The following is a 24,392-nucleotide window of genomic DNA, read 5'->3' as shown; positions in this document are numbered from 1 at the left end:
CTTTAATAGCACAACTAATAGTCTCAGTCATACTACATATTTAAGAGTAATTGCGTATTAGTGTGTTTCCTAATGTCTCAAGTACTTTAAAAAAAACAGACAAATGCAAGTGTTACTTCAGCTCATACTTTTCACATCATGTAACCTGATAATATACAAAGCCCTTTGCCTGAAAAAAATTCAAATGACTGTTACATCTCCACACTTACTCATTAATATAGTAGCTATATCAATAGCAAGATGATATAACCTATTATTCCTACTATACGATGCTTGAAATACTCATGTCACGTTCAATTCAAAAGTTTTCTATATACATTTTTAAGTTTTATTTGACTTGATGGGATCATACTTTATAGAGCTGGTTGTCTCATAGCAGATGCCTCAACACAATGAAACAATGACACGGCTATCAAATGGAAATAAATACATTTTTAAGCTTTAAGGGTCAAGTGAGTGAGGAGAAGAGTTTAGTTTGAACTGTAAGCCCCGCCCCAACTGCTTTTTCTCAATGAGAAAACATTCACATGCAAAAGCCTAAACACAAGTCTCAAGATTTTGCACAATCCTCTGGAGGAAACAAGGCTTTTCTTTATTTTCTTTGACATAAATGGCAGTGAGTTAGGTAAATAACACAGCACACATGGCAGGATATTCTTTTAAGATTATCTTAAGAGACACGGCAATAATCGGCGCTTCTCGGAATGAGAAGATCAGGACCAAAATCGGGCTAATTATCTGCCATGTGAACCAGCCTTAAATTTTTTTCCAGTTACCTAAAGTTAGATCTTCACATGCAAGCCTGCTTTAATGCAGAGAAAGTTTCTAAATTCAAATTTCTGAGAGGGGCTAGAAATTGGCCAAGGTTTTTAATAATTGCTGAAGTAGTGTATTTTATTCACTCTTTCAGTGATTAAAAAGCTTTAAACTCCGCTAGGTTCCAACTTAAACAAAAACTTATCAATCCAAAAGTAGCACTAAATGTTATAGAAAAATAAAAAAAAGTATACACTAATTATTAATTTACTCCGATTGAATATTAATTGTTTTATTTAATATTAAATTGACAATTGACAAAAATTGTGACAGCTAAAAGGCTCACTTGTTAGAGGTGCAAAAAATAGGCTTAAGATTTTTGCTTGAGTCATATGAAGGACAGATTTTGCTGACTGGTATCCTTGTGATCCCCGTGTCCAGGCAAAGGTGTACTTTGAGGTGCCGCTGATCCAGCTGGGCTTTAAAGCGGCTGTCACACTGTCTTCCATTTTGCTATTACTCTGACACTAGAATTTCAGTATTGCACCTTACCTCATTTTAATCAATTATCTGCCTCATCTGTCACAGTCTTTTAGTCTTTTGCCTTGTGTTTCTGCTGGCAATTGGAGGTAGTCTGGTCCTTAAATCCCAAGTTCTGGTGGATATGGTCCCTTGAGATTCAAGAGACCCAGAGAAACTAACTCCTACTGAGTCACGGATGCCCCTGGGATAACCTGTATCCTTGTGGGCCAGGCTTGCCGGGACCTGATACTTGACCTGCCTCAACAGCAGTTCCATCTCATGAGGGGTCTGTCTATAAGGCGAGTTGAACACCCCAGGGAGCTAAAAGAAGAGAAATAGAAAGAGAGGTTAGCCCAAGATTTAGGAAAACTAGAGATAATCACAGAGACAGAGGCTCTGAAGTTTATGCAAAAGCTGTAGCTATTTTTAATGTGGAAATTTTAAGTAACCTTTTAACATTTAACATTTTTGACATTTTTTTTTAATTTCTGTTCAACATCTGACAAAAAATTTTCAATTTGAGGTATTTCAACAAAACAATGATGGAATCTTAAATGAATGGATCTAAATGAACAGCACCAGTTTTAAGAAATCTCAAAAGTATTTTGAGAATGTCTCTGCTCGGCTCTTTCCATGTGTGATGAAATCAGGGTTGGACTCTGTTGGACTGGAGTCAACCCAAAATGCTGAAGTTGTTCCATGTTAACCATTCCTTAATCATGCAATATTTCTAGCCCATAGGCGTATTATTACCTAAGGGACAGTTTATTTTCCTGCTGGTCACTACATGTTTTCTGCTGGATTTCAGTGTGATTTTACTTATGGTAAATGGCCTGTACTTGTATAGTGCTCTATCAAGTCCAGAGGACCACAAAGCATTTCACACGACCCATTCACTCACACAGTCACACGCTGACAGTGGTGAGCTACATTGTAGCCACAGTTGCCCTGGGGCCGACTGACAGAAGCAATATAAAATCTTTAGTTGCAGCGCTAAAGAATATAGCACTTTGAATCTTATTACTGAAAAGTGCTTTATCAATAAACTTTGCCTTGCCTTTGTCCGAAGCTCACCAAGCCTGTCCCAATAAAATTATGTAATTATGATACAAACATCTACAGGTGGAAAGGGCCCTACATTTTCAATCACAGCTGCATTCAGTGGGACATAGACATTTCAGTTTTTTTTTTTTTTTTTTTAACATTATGGAACGGCAATGCTTTGGTTTTAATTCCTCGTTAATTTACCTCCAAGTTCCCTTTTTTATGCCCCTGTTCTGAGGTGCATCTGAGAGCAACTCATTTTAGTGTGGTCTCTTTAAATCTAAGTGAGGCACTTCACATCCTGTCCCCCTCCAGGTAGCAGAGCATTCCCCTTCACCCTGTTTGGCCATTTTTGCTGGGGGACAGTGCGATGAACAACAAATGACTTATCTAATTGTAGCTTTGACATTCTTCAGCTTGGACTACAAAATCGCTCTCAGATATGAAAATGGCTGATTGGCGGGACTGATAAATTGGAAGTCTACCTTGTTTAGCAATTCCACAGCAAAATACAGTGACGAACAATATAAATATATCTACACAGCTCCTGGACAGACTACATCCAAATGTTCTGCACTCTTAGAGAATAGTAGTGCACAACAAGATGTATTTAAGAGCTAAAAAAGTGGATTCCAGATTAGGGCTGTACAATTTTGCCAGAAATCTAAATTGCGATATATTTCAACCATAATTGTGATTGCGATTTAATTTTGACATTCCTCTGCATTAATCACAAGCAACAAAAAATGGCCTGTAAATAAAACATTTTGTAAACAAGGACTCTTTAAAACATGAAATTTAACTGTTTTTATTAATCAGAATATGATTATTCTGATTAATAAATAATTAGAATAATTTATGTGACATGTGAATTTCTTCAATGTGAGATCAATAAAGGCTATCTTATCTTATTCAAGAGAATAGCTTGTTGAGTTGGACATCAATCCTCATTGAACATAAAAGTGCAAATTGCAACCAAAAAACAAGTCCATGTATTAAACAGTTTGACCAGTTCTAATTCTAGGGTGAAATTCCTGAAGGTGTATGGTAGAAAAGCATAAAACAAATAATACAATTAGATTATCTCACTGCTGCAACTCTCTTCCCTCCCATGTGGATACAAACCCACTTTAAACATGCCCACACCTAAAGAATGTGTCTTCACCATTATGTGTTAAATAACTTTAATAATATTTATTAATAAATAATATTAAATAGAATTGCAGACCTCTGCAATTTGGAAATTGCATTTTTTAAAATTGGGATTGTATTGCAAATGCAATTCATTGTCCAGCCCTATTCAAGATAAACTATAAATCTCAAGATTCAAAATTACTGGGTCAAGGAAACAATTAAAATTTGGTCAAGAATAAAACAGAAATTTAATTGATCAGAATCTACTATATATCAAAAGTTGGAAAATAGCTAAGAACCCCGATTTTATTCCAGCTATTATGGAAGCAGGGTTCTAGAGATGGACAAATAAAGGGTTGGTATTTGTAGCCAAGATTTTTAAATATCCAACAATGAAACCTTTCCATCAAATTCAACAGGAATTCAATTTGCCAAAAAAATGATTTTTATACAAACCTGCAACTCAGGCATTATATTCAGAGTAGTGAATGGCGGAAACTTTCTGAGGTCCAAGATTGAGGAGCTTCTATTATCAATAACAAAAGGTGAATAAAAAAAAAAGTCTGATCTCAAAATTATATAAATCCCTACAATATGGATCTAATATTAATAATAAAAAAGTTAAGGAGAAATAGGAGTAAGAGGCACATATTATGATAACAGATTATGAATGGGAGGAAATACTCAGGTCTAGACTCATATTAAGCAATAGCCCGACATGGTGGGAGTTTGATTGATGCACTATTTAAGGACGCCACTTATCACCTCAACATATTGTAAGACATCTTCAGTTGTGTTGGATGAATTATGGAAAGGTGGGTGGCTTTACTCACATATTTTCAGATTGCCCCAAAGTGGTTCAATTTTGTAAATATGTGCAATTAGAGATAAAAAGTGTTTTAGGGATTGATGTATACTTGGACCCATCTGTCTACATTTTTGGAATAGTTCCCTGTGATATGATGGACAGAGACATTAAATGCTTAATTATAGTCTTACTTCTTATAGTCTAATTATAGTCTTACTTCTAATTCTCAAATAATAAATAAAAAGTAAAAAAGTGCATTTTGACTGATATGTCCCTTTTAAGAAAACTCCTGTCCACCTGTCCACCCATACCGTCCTTCATTCCATCCATCCATCCATCCATCCATCCATCCATCCATCCATCCATCCATCCATCCATCCATCCATCCATCTATGAAAGCACAAAGGCAACAATGGATAGACAAATTCAAAACACTAAAATCTTTTTTGTTGTACAGCACATGCATTTAAACACAAACACAGATTTGACTTATTGCTTTTAAAATTGGAAGAGATAAGGCACCAACAGTATCAGTAATAATTATTCAAATCACAGTAGTCCTTTTGCCTGTCTGTTAATTAAGAGACCAAAGCTTCAAGTCAGAGGACTCTGTATCTACTCTATATGCTAATAACACTCTTTCCTATTTAAGCCACTTTAAGACTGAGACAACAGAGAGAGAAGAGGAAGAAGTCAGAAGTGGGGACTTGTTATATCAAGTAAAACCTCATCCTTTTTAAAACTGCATTTAGAAATTAGTTAATTAGACAACAGTTCACTGCTACATAATATAATTTTTAATATAAATGTTAGATTTAACTTAACTAATCATTCTATGTTGTAACAAGAACAGGAAATTAGTAAGTTTAAAAAAGTGTATTCTTATCTATAAAATGCCACCAAATTAAAACTAATACTTTATTTTTCCTAGGTTAATTGGATGGACCAAACCACAATAATATTACTTTGATATCAGTAATAGAAGGAACATTCCAGGATCTCCATCCTTGGATAAAGAGACGTGTGTTCAATATAATGCTTTATCCATTATCTATAACTGCAGGATAGCGGCGAAAAATATGTTGCATCTCCCACATTACGGTTTCTTTTAAAGTAGTTGATCTATCAGCCAATAAAATCCATAAACAATTCAGTACAATAATAAGATTTTTTATTTGTTATGCATAACAATTTGCTAAACTTTCACTACAAATTATATTCTCCTCTATTCTGATGGTGTAGGACAAGAAAATAAAAAAATGTTTTCTATTCTAAACTAATCCAATGCAGCAGAGAAACGACCGGCTTGAGACAATAATAGCTGGAAGTTTATAAATAAACTGAGTTGAACTGAATTGCATCCAACACTAGACTCAGAAATGTTCCCAGCTTGGGTCATCAGAAACAGGACAGGACGTTTTATCTCACACTGTTTCTATACCTGCATAATATCAGCAAATGAATGTCTAAATATATTAGTACACAGACAAATGTATGTTCTTTGAAGTTTGTTGGAACACACACACACACACACACACACACACACACACACACACACACACACACACACACAAAACCCCAAAAGTACCAAGCCAGCTATGAGAAGAACAATGATGTTGACCCTGGGAACACTGCATCTCTGTCTTTGTCAGAGGGACTTAGGGCCTTTTGGTAAGCCGTGTCAGAGTATCTGTTTGAGTGTGTGAGCGAGCGTGTACATGGGTTTGTGTGTGTGTGTGGGCTAGGGTCCGAGAAGTGAGGAAGGATGAACTGTGGTGGAGAGCCATCTATTCACAGCTGACAAGGTCAGAGCTACTATGGGAAAGATACCCCTGCCATATGCAGAGGCACAGAGAGGGAGACAAAAATATATAGTGAGTTAGAAAGATAGAAAAAAAGGAAGAGTAGAACAACTTTACCTTTGTTTTCCGTTTGCTCTTGCGTTTTATATCAAATCATTCGTTTATTTTGAGATAAGAAAAATAAAACACACATTACTCAACCTCAGTGAGTAATCGCATTTAAATTATTCCAGCTCAGAACTTACAAAAGTCATGTCATTGATGATAAGCCTTTTGAAACCAACCAGAAGATGACAGTACTGGCTGCAAAGGCATGAAGGAGAGAAAAAGAGAAAGAATAAGACAGAAAAAGTGAGAGGAGTGGTGGTGCTGAATCAACAGTGACCAGTGTGCTTTGTCTTCATTATGATCCCAGTGGGGAGTCACGGAGATTTGTGGATGCCACACACACACACACTCATGTGCACCTGTACCAGGGGAAGAACTAAAATACTCCACTCAGCACATCAGAAGAGCCATGAGGACTTATGCGCGCACACTCAACTTAACTCCACACAGCCCATTTCTGTTGACAAAATGAAAAAAAAGAAACAGTTGTTTTTGTTTTATTTATTTATTTTTTCCCCCGTGTGGACCGTCTCCAGAGGACCAACCTACCTTGGGAGCTTATCTCAATCTTAGTCAACCCAAGCACATTTAACTGTCCAGGTATAGCATGTAACAGATCTCTCTTGTAAATGAGATGTCGTGTCTCAGTGAGACTAATGCAAATTAAATAAGTTTATTAGCTCTAAGTATATTTAAGAAATAAGGAAGAAGCTTCGTTTTTATTTATATATAAATATAGCACAAAATCAAATATGAAGCGTCAACATGGTGTAGTGGTAAAAAAATGCTAAGAAAACTTCAAAAGAATAAATAAAATAAAGACATAATAATTCATGTCGATAGGGAAAAATATACCGGTAATAATCACAAATCACAATAATACAAAGGAACAATTTGATATGTCCTTAAATGTTTGTTGGGAAAATTAGGAAGGAGTCCCACTTTATTATTGGTCCTCAGTAAAACAGTAAAACATTGGTCTGATCAATGCAATTTTATTGAACTATGGCAAATAATTTGCTTTAGAGTTTGTGTTACCATATACCAACCTGGTTCGTGCTGATGAGATAGTGCAATTGATGAGCTTGGTGAATTTTGTTTTTCTGCTGTTTTACAGCCTCCAGATGTTCGTTCTCTCTTTTCTGGGCTTCCCCGATCTCATCCAACTCTTTCCTACACAAAGCACAATACATAGACAAATATTTATACATAGACACATAATGTTATAAATAGACGCATAATGTTTATTTTCGTGTTTGACTAAGTTAATTTAAGAAAACAAGAGTAACATTCTAAATAAAATTCAAACACAACAATAACAGAATGGTCAAAAATAAAAAATAAAATCTAGTTTAGTCATGACGATGATTTAAAATTACTTCCTTCACGTATGATAAGCAATTCAATCCACCATTTGTGTGGTGAATTTTCAAAATTAAAAAACTAAAAATGTGTATAATTTTGTCCCAGTCTTGGAGTTACACTTTTTATACCAGGTTAGGAAATTATCAAGAGTCTGAGGGAATTTGACAATGTCAACCTAATTATTATTTTATATTTTTTCCAGGTGTTGGTATGCATTTTAAGGACAGCCTGACGATTCCCTGAAGTGTCCTTCAGAGTAATAAAAAACTGCCTAATCACACAGGGACAGACATGAAAAGGCAATGGAGCAGTGGGAGAACAACAAGGAAATGAGACTCCACGGAGGGAAAAAAGCAAACTGAAAGCATGAGAGGGTATAAGTGGGAGGATGATGGATATATTTCATCACAGCAGCCAGGACAGGTCTGTCTGTGACATCTGTTTAGCAAAGCTGGCTAAATGGGATGCATTAAAACCCCATACACAGCTATTTCATTCCACAATCACACAGCCTTATTGTTACAAAAGGGTAATAACTTAAAGGGGAATTGGAAACAATTACTAAAACACATACGCCATGATAATTTGAAGAGACGCCCACAAAGCTAAGAGTGAAACCAATCTATTTCCGCAGCGTAATACCAATAAGAGTTTGGCCAGAGCTCATCAACAGTCCTGCATCTTTTTTCATTTCCGATCCCTCCCTTTTCCCTTTAATTCCTCTCTGCCGCTTCTCTTCCTATCCAACTTCTGTTTTCAATTACAAGTCTCCACACCTGAATCCGGATATTCAAAGTGTTTCTGTAATGTGAGGTTAACACATTCTGCGGCTGCTGACATTTAAAAGGGAATTACAATGCGGTCCCATTGCCTTTGCATTCTCATTCCTCCCAGAGAACCAGATTAAATTACAAAATAAATGAAATATGCAGAGCTCAGTGTGTGCTTGTGTGTAATAAGAAAAGGAGCAAGTTTCAATGTGTATGTTTATAATATTAAGCATAGCTATTTAATATAGTGTGGGTATTTGTATGAAAGTGTAAATATTGAGGTTGTTGGCCTCTATTTGTCTACTAAGGTAACAGGAATATTACCTGTTAATGTAAAACGTAAAGTTGTGGTTTACTGTGAAAATATCATTCACAAACCTCCTGGTGCATGTTTTATATATGTATATTCCCACCTCTCAGAACATGAATCTGTATTTTTGGGCTTGTATATTTCTGATTTGAGAGAGCGACAGTAAAACTGTTGTAAGTCTGTGGCACAGTCTGTGTATGCATCAGTAATATGCTATCGTGTTTAATCCCAATTATTAACAGAGTTTGCTTCCACGCAAAAATTTGTGTCTGAGTTCGCATGTGTTTGTCTTGGTCTGGCTGAATAGGTGACCTTTGTTTCCCTGCCCCGAGTCCTAGTGTTATTAATTGCTGTGTAGTGGACAAAAGCCAAACAGATTTGTAACGGCTGAAGGCACCTCGATCTGTGTCGACCCAACCAGCCACCACAACATACAGCCCTCATTAGCCCTGTTCGGCACGCGGCACGTGTCTTCTTGCTGCGTGTGTGTTTGGAAATGTGTGTATGTGTGTCTTTTAATCCACTTTTTCTCTCATTATCAGCTGTAAACTAAAAAGATTAAATTTACTTGAGTCGACTATAGTGGATTAATTCCTAAGGAAAAAATTCTTTGTGTCCTTTGTTACATACAGAGCTCATAAGCAAATTATCCTTTTGCCAGAAAATCAGCTGTGATCAATCAGGCATGGAAGAGGAACATATCTGGGTCTTCTTGGGGTCTTTGGTACCAGGATGTTCGATCCTGTGGACTTTGTCCACTTCACTGAGTTTAATACCAAAATTACCAGACGGGTATCTGGGGACTTTAGAGTCTAAAGACCCTGTCCACACTAACCTAGATATTTGGCAAAAATATTATATTTCTGCTCTGCTTGCTCCTCAAGTTTTTTTTTTTTTCTCTTTAAAGTGGGTATTTTTGAAACCTGCACTAGCTAAATTATTTTAAGGGAATTTTCAACATTGGTCTAGATACGCTCAGGATCTTCAGCTAATGTAAAGTTTTTTTTTTTTATTAAAATCCAAAATAAAACATTTTTCTTTTGAAAAAGAAGGGAGAAACTATCATTAAAAATATCAGTAGTAGTGTAGCTAGGGCCTAATCGTATTTCACTTGTTCAAACAATCCTAGCCAGGCCACAGAGGATGAGGTAGAACACATTGACTTCAAATTGAGCTGAGCAGTTGAACATGCATGCTAATCAAGCATAAATACTTTCCAATAACTGGAAGCCCTTGCTGACATTTTTGCCCTGGACTTTTAACTTATTTAAATGTATAATATCGTACAGCTACCTTTCTCAGTATTTCTTCAATAATTTAGTTTTTGGTTCACAACAGGGGTTCAAGGACTGATGGAATATCAGAGAGTGAGGCACCAGGGGACAGCAGGACACACCTTTGGTCATACAGGCAAAGACCAGAGCAGCTAATAGGCCAGGTTCTAAATACTTAATGGAGCCTTGACCTGATTGGCTGATTTAATTGCTCCAATTGAATGATTCAATAGTTGGCAAAGAGTGTCTATACAGCAGGTCAATTTTGACTGTGACACTAAATGCATTGAGTTTTCAGCAGCCTAAAACAGTGTGTCTGTTTAAGTGACTGGTGATTGATTAATTGGTCCATTAAAGTAATGAAATTAACAGGGTATTAAGGCAAACAATGGCTCAAAGTAAAATGCCCCAATCAATATTTTTAAAACAAAAAAATACAGTTCTGACTGTACCTTACTTCTTTCTATTGTTTTACGCTCTAATAAAACGTCCTCACACACATAAAAGCACACGCACACACATAGAACATACAAATACAATCAGACTGAAGAAGTGAACTTGTCTGTACCCAGAATGGATCAGAAGGAAAGAACAGCAAAAGAAATACTGACGCACAGAAGCGTAGAGTGATCGCAGGGCAGGCCTGCTCTATCTCCACCATAGCAGCTCCCCTTTCATGAATGTCCTTGGAAGGGACACGAGAGAGAGAGAGGAATGAAGAAAACTTGAGTAAAGAAAGACATGAAGAAGAAAGTATGGAGAGAAAAGGGGGCAATATAGCTTATAGCAAAGAAATTGTGCAGCTCAGCCCAGCAGCAATCCGCAAATTCTCCTCAATCCTCCTATTTGGCACTTTTAAGGATAAGTTAAAGGGTTTCACTACAGTGTTGCAGCATCACAGGGAGACTTATTTATCTGATTATGCCAGTAATAATTACCCAGCTGTTTATACCAGATAGAGGAATAATTCATGTAGTCAACAGGCCATGTTAGTGGTGGCAACCATCATGACACCAGGACATTTAGTAAATATGCAAAGCGTGGTTGTTCTGCTTTACTAATTGCCCCCATCGTCCCGCTGCATGCCCTTAATAAAGCTTGGGAACTTAAAGTATCACCCTGACAAAGTGATAAATTGTTGGGGTATCAAGGAAAACTGAGGCAGAGAGGGGACTGCACTGGGGTCCTGACTTCATTAGGCTATGCAGAAGGAGAGAAAGGATGAATGAAGATGGACACAGTGAACCTGTGGCAGGCAGAGGGACGATATAGAGCTAAATAGATTAAGATAGAGAGGAACAACGAGAGAAGCGAGAGTTAGAGACGAAGGGAGTCGTGTATAGAAGAGGATGGTTTAAGTGGCAGGGATTAGTTGGTTGCTGTACCTAATGAAATGGCACAGATGGTTTTTGTGCAGGGGTGATCTGTCATTAGAGAGAGAGACTGGACGAGAGACTATGAGTGTGAAAGGACAGAAAGCAGTTTTGCAATACTACTACTGTATTACTACTACATTCGCTCAATGGACACCATTAATCCAGCACTCAATAATGTGTTCAGTGAATTGGACAGACAGACAGATAGAGGAGGGGGGGTGACATGCTGGTGGATTAAACAGCAGAACTTTCTGGGGTGAGCGATCAGGTCATGAGTGATCCAAGAACTAAATGCCTAACACAGGACGGATGTTTCCAATGAATTACGGAACGGTGTTAATTGATCATGACCTCAGTGGCACTGCATAAACATGTGATTATCTGAAGCAAAGGATAACTTAACATCCTGAGCAGATCAAGCATGTGGCTCAGTCCATATGTGGACTTGCACAAATAAAACAAGATGTTATAAGTTTCTGATGCAATCACCGGACCAAATATAGAATATTTAATTCATCACATAAACAACCTATAGTATAGTATAGTATAGTCTAGTACAGTATAGTATAGTATAGTATAAGCCTCAATGACTTAGTCTTGTTATTTTTTTAAAAAGCTTGTAAAAGGAAGATGTAAGGTGAAATGCAGGTGGGGTCGTGAGGATGAAAGCCAGTGATCCAAAGAGTACTTTAACAAATTTACATTTAATTTTAGCAGCAGCCTAGAGATATTTTCTGATAAAATGTATTAGCCACATTAAAAATGGGGCTATTAGCTAAACATGATAGTTTTTTGTCAAAAAAAGATGGTGTTTCTTGAGCACTAAGCCCTGAAGCAGAGCATGTTTTATTAATGTACAAGCTGCAGTTCAAATCAGAGGTTAATTTTTAATTTCTTCACATGTTCACTTCTTTGTCTCTTGGCCTTGAGCACTTTAAAGAAATCATTTCTCAGCTTCTACCTTCCACTCCAGTTCTTCATGTCTCGGTTTCTCATATCTCTTCATTTTCCTTTCCACTGAGCTATATTTTAGTCGTCTAGTTACAGCTTTCAACTTTATATTTGCCCATTACATAAATTTACCTTTATTAAAAGCATGTAGTAGCTACTTTTTGGTTCTAGATTTTCTTTTCCGAAAGCCTGACATTTAGAATACTTTGTGACAGCTTGATGACTGTGATATCTCTTGATAGAAAAACACTGTTAAAAGCATTTGAAATTAGGGTTTAATAGTATTTCCAACACTCTAGGTCTCTCATAAATAGCTATATATTTCATTCAGTAAGTGCAAACCAATTAACAATTTTTTTTGGTAATCTGAAAAATTTCACAATCACAGAAACTCAGGAAGGGATTATGTCTGACAAATGTGCTGCCAGTAAAATATACTTAAAGAACACAAAAACGAATCTCCAAGGAAGGGTAATTGTACAGTGTATATATAGTAAAATAAAAATAAAAATGTTGTACTCTGAGGCATAATTTATGTCTTACCTCACAAGCTCATTCTTTATGAGAATTTGCTCCAGATAGGTTTTCCGAGCGTAAAAGTTATGGACATACTTCCTGACATAGAATCCTTTCCATCTTTGCTGAATCTGTAGGAATTACAGAGAAACATTGCACTGAGAATTTTGGCAGTAGACAAAATAAACATTTTACAATTACTAAAAAAAAATGCAACTTTTCTTTATAATATTATTTCAACACCTACTAATTTGCTGTGCCCTCAAAAAACACACTAAGTTTTCTACAACACATTATCTGCTAAGCAGTCTCTGGCCTGTACCACTCTTTTTATGTGTTCTGTGCTGTGGTCGTTTTCATATAAATCATATGCAGCATTTTATACTGCAAGACAGTTACAAACAGGCTATTCAAGGTGAGACTGACAAGTGTCAGAGCTCTATATATTTAACCCATTTCAGGCCACACTCACTGAGCAGGCTGCAGATTAGCTTACACATACGCCCACTCACACATCGGCGGACCATTTTAAGGCAATGGGCGGATGTCCTTCAGACTAATTAGAAGATTAAAACAATGGCAGGTAAAAGAATAATTACGCAATGAGAAGAGGGAAGAGGAGGAGGAGAATTGGAGGCTGTGGGAAAACAACAATGAGCAAAATGAGAATTAGCATTGATCTGCCAGTCAATAGATAATTTTAAATAAAGTAATTGGCACCACAAGTTCTTGCTGACCTCTGTTGACTAGTGAAATCAATGCTGTTGAGTCTAATACAAATACGAGGTGCAGCATGTAAACACTAGTTTCTATTATGGCCTTAATACATTTTCTTCTGTTATTCAACACAACGCGATGAAAACACATGAGATTAGAAAAAAAAAAAAGAAAGAAGTCAACATTGATTAAGGAAACATTTCAATGTGATCTAAAGATGACTGCCCCCCCCCCCCCTTTTTCTTTAAACAATGACCACTTACTTAGTGAAAATTGCTAATTTCCTAAGATAGGTTTTGCATATTGACTCTATTGTCTGTCGTGGTTTTTATCTTGTGTTTTATACATATATACAAAAAACTATTTCTCTTAGAAGAATGCATTTGTCTGAAGTCCTAAGACTCACGCTGAGAGTGCCACCTTCTCTTATTCATAGGCCGGACATGTAAAAGTCTGGCCTACGTATTGAAAAGCTTCAAAAAGTTATAGTAAATGTAAAATCTTTTGACTCTAATTGTTTAACATTATTATAACACTTTATACATATTTTCAAAATATGCTTCTAGGAGGTGTGGGTGGTGTAATGCCCGGGTAGAAACTCTTAAACACAGTGGAATATAGAATAAACTTACTGCTGGAGAGCTTTACAGGGCCCGTGTGGGGATTAAACCCTGTACTTCCTTAAATTTTTAACCATTGACCCAAAGACTCATTTAGCTCATTCTCCAATAAATTTTAATAATGTTTTCTGTTGAAAGTAATAAAAATATTATTGGAATATAAAATGTTTTTAAATGAATAATAAAGGGCCTACATAGAAGTATGTGGTTTGCTACACAGGCTGACTTTGGCCGTAACCTTTAATGCAGTGACAGACACATGGTTGTTTTCTATAGTTGTGCATTTAGTTAAACAAGGAGGTCCAGCTTTATTTGTTTGGGTTACTATACTTGTAAAGTCTACAATAAGTTTTCAATTTCTAACAAAAATAAAATATTCCAAACATATTTGTTCATATGGACCATGGTCCTTTTTATCTACTTTTCTCACCATTTTCCTCATCTTTCAACCAATTTTATGGTGGAAGAGGAATGTGATCTAGCTCAAAAAATAAAGAATATATGTAACTGTAAAAACATAGGGTGTCTGTTCATAAAACTGCCAAGCATCAGTCATGGTTACATTGATGTGATTTATGAGATACAATATACTAACTGCTGTCAGGATAAAGACAGGGTTTGTTAAAACAAAGTTTATAGCTGTATAAAAAAGAAAGGGGAATAGGTTTCCTTACACAATTCTAACAACCAAACTATGATATATATGATTTGCTGACATTGACCTGTATATTATATGATTCACTTTTTATTTTCAATTAGGAAAACAACAACTTCATGACAATTTTCTATTTTAGTTGGTAAAAATATGGTTGGTGCCATAATATACTGTGTTACACTTTCAGTACAGTCTTAACCTTATTTTAGGTGCATTTCATTAATTTAGAATATCATCAAAAAGTTTATCTACTTTAGTGGATCGATTTAAAAAGTTAAACTAATGTTATATAGACCTGCTACACACTGATATTTCAGCCGTTTATCTCTAGTAATTTTGATGGCTATGGCTTATATCTAATAAAGACCTAGAGTTCTGTTTCTCAGAAAATTGTATTGCTACATGTTAATAAAAAAAAAATTGACTTTATGACCTAGGCATACACTTGGCGAGACAGTTGTCTCACACACAGTCATCAACGATAACAGAAACCCATAATAAGTCAATGCTAAAAGAAGCAGATTATTCACAGTGTGCCCTATGCGAGGGTGTCAATGGAAAGTTGAGAGGAAGGAAAAAGTGTGGTAGAAAAATGTCCAAAAGTAACAAGAATACCCACAGCATTGATAGGATTATAAAGAAAAGCCTTTATGAGAGTTTGGTGGAGATTCACAAGGTGTGAACTGCAGCTAGAGTCAGCACTCCAAGAGTAGCCACACACATATATCCTGGTGTTAATCTGCTGTACCAGAAGCCTCTTATCTGAGCTAAGGAGAAAAAGAACTGGCAACAAGTAATCCAAAGTTCCCTTAAGATAAAAGTAAATTTAATATTTCATTTGGAAATCAAGGTCCCATGGTCGAAAAGAGGAGTGGCAAGCTTGAGGTCCAGTGGGAAATTTCCACAGTCAGTAATTTTAGTCATATCATGTGACTGTGTTTGGTCCACTGTGTTTCATCTAGTCCAAAGGCTGCCAAGAAATGTCAGCCCCCCCCTACATGCTTCCCTCTACTGAAAAGCTTTATGAAGATGTTGATTTTTATTTTGCCTTGTGTTGATGGACCAAACTGGCAAATGCCTAATATGCTAAAAGAAGCAGATTGGAGTGACAGTAGCACTGGAACTAGGAGCTCCTCCTGTAACAAGTTAGTTGATGGTTTGAACCCATGCTCTGTCCATTTCAGTCGTTTAGTCCTTGGGGAAGACACCCGCTTTGCCTGCTGGCAGTGGTCACAGGGCCTGGTGGCGCCGATCATATGCAACTGTTGCTACAATGTAGCATACCAATGTAAGCATGTGAATGTAGGAGTGAATATGTGAATGACTGACTGTAGTGTAAAGCGTTTTTGGGTCCTCAGGACTTGATACAGAGAACCAAGGAAATTTACCATTGATCATAATATATTGACAATCGTATCACCGTGCTTGACTGGCCGTCCAAACTTGCCTGACCTAAACCCCATAGAGAATCTATGTAATAGAGCAGGGCTTTTCAAACTGTGGAGAGTGGGTCCTCTAGGGGGCGCCAGAGTACTTCAGAGGATGAAAAATTGGGAAGAAAAAAAAAAAAAAAGCTGCTGACTTTTTTTTGGCATCTTAAACCAGTCTATGACACAGGAAAACTGCTTCACTACCACAGTGTTTTCTCTGTAAAGAGTTGCTAGCTAATGATGCTATGCTACCATGTCTGCTTAGACATCATACTGTGACCAAACACCCAAGTTTGGTGACCAAGCCCCTGGAATGTTCTGACAGTAGGTTGAATGAACTGCGCTCACAGCAAAACTTAAGTCGTAGTTTAACCACTGTAAATGGCAAGGCAACTGAAGCATCATATCATGTGGCATTACATATAGCTAAAGAAGGTAAACCCCTCAGCATTGGTGAAACATTAGACTTACCTGCATCTAAAGACATGTCCATGATGCTGAGAGAAGATGCTGCTGGCAAAATGAAAGCCTCACCAATGTCTGATAAACACCATCCAGCGATGCGTTTCAGACATGGCAACAGACATGAAAGAACAGACGCTGGGTGCTATCCGTGACAGTCCTCACTTTTCCATTCAGCTGGACGAGTCTACCGACATCGCTAACTGTATTGAGTTAAGGTGTATGCACACTATATTAAAGAACCCAGTGTTGAGGAGGAGTTTTTGTTTTGTCAGCCTTTGTCATCTCGCACAACAGTAGGGTAAAATTCAAGGCTTTCAATTATTTCACGCAGGAGAATCGTATTGAACGGAACTGCTGTGTTGGAATATGTAATGATGGCGCAAGAGCAATGACAGGTCGCCACAGAGGTTTGGTGAAGCAGGTGCAGGCGGTGGCCCTAGCCGCTGTTTGGAAGCATTGCATCATCCATCGCCAGGTCTTAGCTCCTAAAAAGATGCAGAAAGAGCTGCCACGGTGCCGGACAATGCTGTGAAAATTGTGAACTTTATTAAATAACATGCCACAAATGCTTGTCTCTTCTCCCTCCTCTGCAATGAGACAGATGCTCACTTTCAACAGCTGCTGCTGCACTCTGAGTTACAATGGCTGTCCCGAGGCAAGATCCTCACTCATTTGTGTGATTTGCACATGGAAGTGCTCCTTTCCGACACCAGTTCTCCACTGTTGAAGCATATGGAGGATTTGAACTGGGTTGCAATGTTAGCATATCTTTCAGATATCTTTGAATAAACACACTGAACGTCTCTCTGTAGGGCAAAGACAGCCATGTCTTTCTGCCACAAGATCAAGTCACTGCATTCAGAAAAAGCTGGACTTGTGGTGTGCTCGTATTAAACGGGGCTCTGTGGAAATGTTGCCGATGCTGGATAATGTTGTGGAGAAAGAAGAGCTTCGGCCGAACACTTTGCAACAGGTGATCATTGCGCACTTAGAGGGGCCTGAATGAGCAGCTTACTGAATATTTTGGAGAAGAAACCTTAGCAAATCAATGGCCGCAAAATCCATTTTCATTTGAAGTGACACAGAGTGATGCTTTAGCAGTGCAAGAAGAAGAGGGTCTTTTTGAACTGAATTCTAACATGGACCTAAACAGACATGTGTGAAAAGTCATTGATGGACTTCTAGCTGTCTGTGGAGAGCAAATTCCCCCTCCTCTCAAAAAAAAAAAGTGCAACAGGTACTCATACCTTTCACGTCTACTTACCTATGTGAATGCAGTTATTCCGCATCAACATTGATCAAAAACAATTGTCTAAGTGCTCTGGTAAGGGTGGCCGACACTCCCACAATTTGAAAAGCCCTGTATTAGTGTAATGTCAAGAGGAAAATTATCCAACAATCCAGGTGAGCTGTAGGCTGCTATTAGAGCAACTTGGACATTGTTAACACTCCAGCAATGTAGTTTTCAACAGGCCATAATTTTTGTATTGAAAATCCAGTAGTTTTATTGGTCTTATTTACTACACACATTTTCTGAAAAGGTGAATTTGTAGTTGTCATTAGCTGAAAGCCATGATCATCCCAATTAACAGGTAACGTTTTTACAATATTCTATTCAAGATGGCATTGTAGAGCAAAAAATAGGCCCTTTAGAACATCAAATAATTATCTTTTTTTCGTATGCTATTTCCTCAGCTTCCTACTTTAGACATAATTACTGTAAAATTGTAGATTAAGTGTTTTCAAACAAAGTCTCTCCATATTTGTATCTTTATTATCAGTGCATCAAAAAGTGGGTACTTCATTCAGGAAGTATAAGATCTTTCTTTTTTTTTTTCCCCAAAGAATGAATTACTCGATGCTGATCTCTTCTGGAAAATCTTGGTCACGGGTTTGTGAATTTAGTTAATTTTATTAGCTCAAGTGCAGCAGAACACTCATCTGAGACATGAGATGAGTGTTCACCTTAAATCCACCTCTGAATGGTTAAAAAAACGGTTTGGGGTGATTATTTGTTGTGATAAATGTTTGAACAGGTTTCTAATGCTAAAAAAACAAACCTCTAATGTGGCTAAATTTAAACAATTCTTTAAAAAAAAAAAGAGTAGGACAAAGTTATTTCACAGCGACAAAAGAGTGATTGCCATTTTCACAAATGTTTGAAGGCTGTTGTCGTCTTCAAGGTTTGAACTATTAGTTATAAAGTTTAAGGGGTATTTACTTTTTACATATGACCAGGTTGGTTTGGATAGCGTGTATCCCTTAATAAATTAAATAACTATATATGCTTCCAATTTTTTTATTTCCTGAGGTTTTTCTTTCTCTTATTATTAAAATTAGTTTGATGTTCTGAAACATTTAAGTGTGGTAAAAAAAAAAAAAAAAAGATTAAATCTGTAAGGGGGCAAATACTTTTTTTTTTACCACATTGTATGTGCAACAATACAACACTATTTCTATGGTCTTTTTTTTTGTCTATAAATGTCCCCAGAAATACAATCAGTCTTCTTATGATGAAACCCATAGCAATTAAAAAGTGGCACAGATGTTAATATTTTACAAAAAGTTTCAAATAGTGGGAGATTTTTGTTTAAATGAGGAGCTTCAGTATGAACTGTTTTACTTGGTAAAATAAGTTTTAGTTGGTAATAAGTGTGATTGCTATTTATGGGGACTCCCATTCACAGCGGACACTAAGCAATAGGATGTCCCCACACCAAGACGCTGCATTTGCTAATACAAGACACTATCATGATATTTACCCTGACCGCCATCTCGTTGTAGAAATTCATCTTCACGGTAAAATATGCCGCCTGCGAACACAAAGGAAAAGATGCCGTTACATCTTGTCTCCCGGCCCTCTGATCTGTCCACAGCAGGCATCAAAGATAAAGAGCTCTTTATACATAATACATTGCACAGAGACGCACGGATAGGGCCAGAGTAAAGGGGGAGGGTGGGAAAGAAGGGTAGAAACGGAGAGAAGGAAAAGAAAAAATCGGAGCGCAATGAGAAAAGGTGAGAAAGAAGAAGAAGGAGGAGAGAGAGAGAGAAAGTGTTTAGTGGGCTTTTGTATCAAGGGGAGGACAGTACCCTCTTAATATACTAACACAGACAAGGGCCAAGAAAATCTATGGCAGTCAAGCAGCGCACTAATGGAGATGTATGACGGCCAAACGCTCTCCTCTGGATTTCATAATCAATGACAGCCCTGCCACAGAAGAGACTAACAAAGGGCCAGAGATACTGAGCAACGTACTCAACAAGCCGTCACAGACCAAACGTGCCCGCGGACCACTGGTGGCACGTTTCAGAAGCAAACCAGAGTGTCGGCCATAAAAGAGATTCATATTTCAACACGTCTTTTTCAATAACGACGAAGAAGAAGGGACGGACAAGAAGGGGGAAGAACACAAAGACTTGAAAGGAGATTGTAAATTCAGCTTGATGTTTTGTGAAGAAGCCTTCTGCATGTCACATTACACACGATAAGGTCCCAGAGACAGAGGAAGACAGACGGAGAGCAAAAGAGGAGGTGAAGCGTGGAATATCTCTGGGCTAATTCAAAACAGTGCAGCGTGGCAATTTTGAGTGATTCAAATTAGCGCTCGTCTGTTTTTAAATGAGACCAAACAGCCTCATTTTAGCCCATATGTGTGTTGTGACACATCCCTCACTGTTTATTTTAACACCCCTTCTCGCCCCCTCCTTTCCATTTCTTGAACGCCTCCCAAACGGCGACTGGCAGTTCTGCTTTAGCAAACAGTCAATTTACAGGCATGATAAATAGCTTGTTGTGATACATTTACAAAACTCAATCCAGGGGAAAATTATACGTGAGAGCGCTGGGTATTGGATCCGGTATCAACAATCTGTTCAATTAAGAAGCAGTTGGAGGCAATATGCTGTAAATGGGGCCTTGTTTTACTAAGGCACACATACACAATCACGATGTACACAACTCTTTCCTCATTCCTACTTGTCACTAAACTCTTTCTATATGGAGCCCAGAAATTATGATATGATGGAATTCCTTATCGTAATTCATCGCATTTGCTAAGTGTTAATTTCCACATGTGTAACGAGTGAATTATATTTCTTAAGGTCAGAGGAAGAGACTTAGAAATATGGCAATTGAATTCTAATGCGTGCTTTCATAACATAATCAATACATCTATTGCTTTCCAGGCTCTAACTTACCTTCACCATTTGTCTGACACGTGCCCTTGCTGCAAACCCCCGCCATGTCTTCTGTATAATGATTGCTTTCTTTTGCAGATGGCTGTAACAACATCATATTAGAGAGAATTAGATAAATATATTTAAAATTGCTGAAAATGACAAAACTTTGAAAAGGGAGTTATTCCGAGATACACAAAGGGAAAAGGAAAGCCGTATGTCTATTTTATCATTTAAATCAGAAACAGGTTACTTAATAAAATATTAATTTTAATTTAAAAAAAAAAAAGCTCACGTCAGCAGATGCTTCTGATTACAAAAAGCAAATATTTATATCTAGCTAAAATAACAGGGTTAATAAATTTAAAAAATACCCGAAATAAATTAAGTTTTATTTAAGAACGACTTTTGCAAATAATTTAATCAGCAAAGGGACCGGAAAGGTCAAGAAAACATTATACTCTCAAGTAGGCTCTCAGAGAGACACACGAACATGGAAGGCCCCTGCTCTTCTAGGCTTTTCAATCACGGCAGATGAGTGTCACCCCCTTTAGTCAGTGGTGCACATTTGTATTCATCTTCAAACATACTCTAAATGCAAGTCCACTGCGATTCTCTGCCTCCAACGAGGCCATCAATTTCCAAAAGGCCATTTATATGCCCAGAAAATCAATGCTTATAGTGGGGATAGCACAACCCTGGAGTTGCACTTAGGCAGCTAAAATTGTTGCTAATTATCCACTTAACGCATTGATCAATTAACTAAAGTAATCTGAATTAACCTACTGTCTGGAAGTTTGTCTGCTGACCCTGCAGAATGGTGCTAGGGTCACAGCATCGGAGGAAGCATGAAGGTAGAGACATACATTTCTCTGTGTTAAAGGAGCTGCATTTATTCCTTGAGGTCATTTGCACAGCTCTAGAAGTGGGATAATTATGGGAGCGAGCTAATATCAGGGTTTCCCTTGAACTCAACTCTTAGAGCTGTGGCTGAATGTTTTATAGCTTTCTGAAAGAAAAAAAAAAGACTCTTTTACTTTGTCCCTTTTTCTGTGTACATGATTGTGTTCTGTGTCAAATGCCAGCAGTAGTAGGCTAATTTCTATTAGTAAATCCATCTCTGTCCTAGGATGCCACTCGACCCAGTGTAGCAGAAGGACTCTGGCAAAAATATATTCCCTGTTGGACAATGATTCCCGCCCCACGCATGCAGCTTTTGCAAAACTGGAGACCTTCAGTGACAGACTGTTGCATCCTAGGTGCACAAAGGAGCATTATCGCAGATCCTTCCTGCACAGTTTTTCCTTTTCTTGTAAATAATGTGTTGTTTTTTTTTATGCACAAATATACATGCACATGTACATTTTAATTTTTGTGAAGTTATCCTATTGAGTTGCGATGTTTTTTTTTTATCTGAGTATGCTATTTTCAATAGCTTCACAGTATCCATCCATCCATTTTCCAAACCGCTTATCCCTCATGGGGTCGCGGGGGTTGCTGGTGCCTATCTCCAGCTGTCAAATGGGCGAGAGGCGGGGTACACCCTGGACAGGTCGCCAGTCTGTCGCAGGGCAACACAGAGAGACAAACAACCATTCACGCACACACTCACACCTAAGGACAATTTGGAGAAGCCAATCAACCTAACAGTCATGTTTTTGGACTGTGGGAGGAAGCCGGAGTACCCGGAGAGAACCCACGCATGCACAGGGAGAACATGCAAACTCCATGCAGAAAGACCCAGGGGTGTACTTGAACCCAGGACCTTCTTGCTGCAAGGCAACAGCGCTACCCACTGCGCCACTGTGCAGCAGCTTCACAGTAGTTAATATATATTTTTTTACATTTGTGTGTGAACTTGCAACTGAATTTCCCCACCAAGGGAAAGTGGAGGATATCTGTCTTTCTATTTTGTGGTATTTTAATCAAACACTCATCACATGCAAACTGTGCAGAACTACCTGAGGTAAGCCCGCACCTTGCAGGCTCGGAACCAGCTCTGAATTCGGATTGCAGCCTGGGTTTCCTTCTGTCTGTTCTCCTCAGCTTGCCTAAAGCACAAAGGCCAATAAGAAAACAATGTAAGCTCTATAGCTAGGTTATGTCACTGTAGCTCTGTATACATAATGTAAAGTGTACCCAAAACATAAACTATTCACACTAAGAAAAAAAAAAAAAAACGATGGGCTAAACTAAATTTGCTTTGCACTCCTCCTAAAGTTACTATAATTAAACATTTAAAAAGATACAAAGCGGTTTTACTTTGATGTTACAACTATGTCAGAGATTTTCCGAGAAAATCAACATGTTTTTTGAAAGCTATTGGGAGGCATTACTTCTCTGTCATGTGTAGAAATAGTTTCTGAGAGGTTGAAAGGAAATAATTTAAATGGCATATAGTTGATAGCATTGTGGGCCAAGATTAAGAGGAAAAAACCCTACCATATCGCACAAAGAAATCTCACACATGGATTTACCTAACTGCTTAACTGTATTTTGTTTTTGAGCATTTTAAATATAACGTTTCCTGTCGTTTCCCATTGTTGGGATATCAACACCTTTAGACCTTAAAAATTTTTCACTAAAATCTTTCAATCATTGGGTTGTCCAATCCAAAAAAGATACTTAGAGCCATGTATTAAATGAATTAACCATGTGTCTGTTGTTATTAAGAGTTTTACATAAAAATGCTTTTTTTGTGTTTAACCCTACAAGAAAACTGCTAAATTTGCAAACAATAATGCTAATAAGAAGAAACCCATCAGTAAAACTAAAATATTACTTTAAATCTAAATCTGCCAAAAATTCGAAAAGTTTTCATCCTACCTGAAAGTTAAATTAATATATATTAAAACTTCAGAAATATGTGCTGTGAGCTTATAAACAAAAGTCCAAATTTTGCTTTTGGATCCTTGCTTTATCTTTTATCATAAAGTGCAGTGCTTTTAGCTGCCAACATTTCCTACAATTTATGTGTATACAATATATCAATTGATTGATAAAAAGTTTTTTTTTTAATATTTGTGTTCTGTTCTGTTTGTGTTAACACATGAAGTCAACTAAAATTCATACCACTGGCATTATCATTTCCATTAAAACACATGCTTTCCATCACATTAAATAAAGTAAATGATTTGGACATTGTGGAAAATTCTAAATAAATCTCATGACATGTAAGCATGCTAATCTCTGTTTTAGAGTTAGCATTGAATATACTCAAAAATAAACTGTATAAATTGACATTTGTTGCCATTAATTGCATATCTAAATAAATACAGTTAGCTGGTAGAGCGGCACAATTACTACAACAATATAAAGGGAAAAGTTTTCCAAAACGATGCATGTGACGATGACTGTTAACGTGACGCTAAATTTCTATGCCAAATTAGTCTCAGTTAGCTAAATGGTTATTGCTAACGACAACCAGAGCTCTGTTTCTAACTTGATGTAAAGCAATAAGTGTGAACATACGTTTCACGAACCTGTTTCTGTGGAAGTATTCCTTTCTGAATTCCTCTGCTTGTTTCAATATGAGCAGGTCCGCCATTGCAACGCAGACCAGAGTTCAGTTTACCTGTTGTCTTGACAAC

At 37.3% G+C, this 24,392-nt stretch overlaps 1 protein-coding gene across 1 annotated transcript; it reads right to left on the bottom strand.

Annotated features, from left to right (window-relative positions):
* Positions 1-24,392, bottom strand: spata17 (spermatogenesis associated 17). Its single transcript, XM_012867943.3, has 7 exons — positions 24,285-24,392; positions 22,764-22,853; positions 20,824-20,905; positions 19,386-19,436; positions 12,764-12,867; positions 7,224-7,347; positions 1-1,599 (listed from the first exon to the last, which is right to left on the bottom strand). The coding sequence occupies exons 1-7, from the start codon at positions 24,347-24,349 to the stop codon at positions 1,339-1,341; spliced, it is 777 nt and encodes a 258-aa protein (XP_012723397.2). The 5' UTR covers positions 24,350-24,392; the 3' UTR covers positions 1-1,338.

This window comes from Fundulus heteroclitus, chromosome 4 (assembly GCF_011125445.2).
Source record: "Fundulus heteroclitus isolate FHET01 chromosome 4, MU-UCD_Fhet_4.1, whole genome shotgun sequence".
Classification (NCBI taxonomy): Eukaryota; Metazoa; Chordata; class Actinopteri; order Cyprinodontiformes; family Fundulidae; genus Fundulus; species Fundulus heteroclitus.
Note: the sequence above shows the minus strand (reverse complement) of the source record. Positions and strands in the feature narration are given on the sequence as shown.

Bases quoted from the DNA above. Each gene is read 5' to 3' on its own strand.
- spata17 (XM_012867943.3), bottom strand. From the start codon at position 24,349: ATGGCGGACCTGCTCATATTGAAACAAGCAGAGGAATTCAGAAAGGAA. The intron at 22,854-24,284 runs GTTCGTGAAACG...TTTGTGCTTTAG, and splicing joins GAATACTTCCACAGAAACAG to GCAAGCTGAGGAGAACAGAC. The intron at 7,348-12,763 runs GTAAGACATAAA...TGCTTTGTGTAG, and splicing joins ATAAAGAATGAGCTTGTGAG to GAAAGAGTTGGATGAGATCG.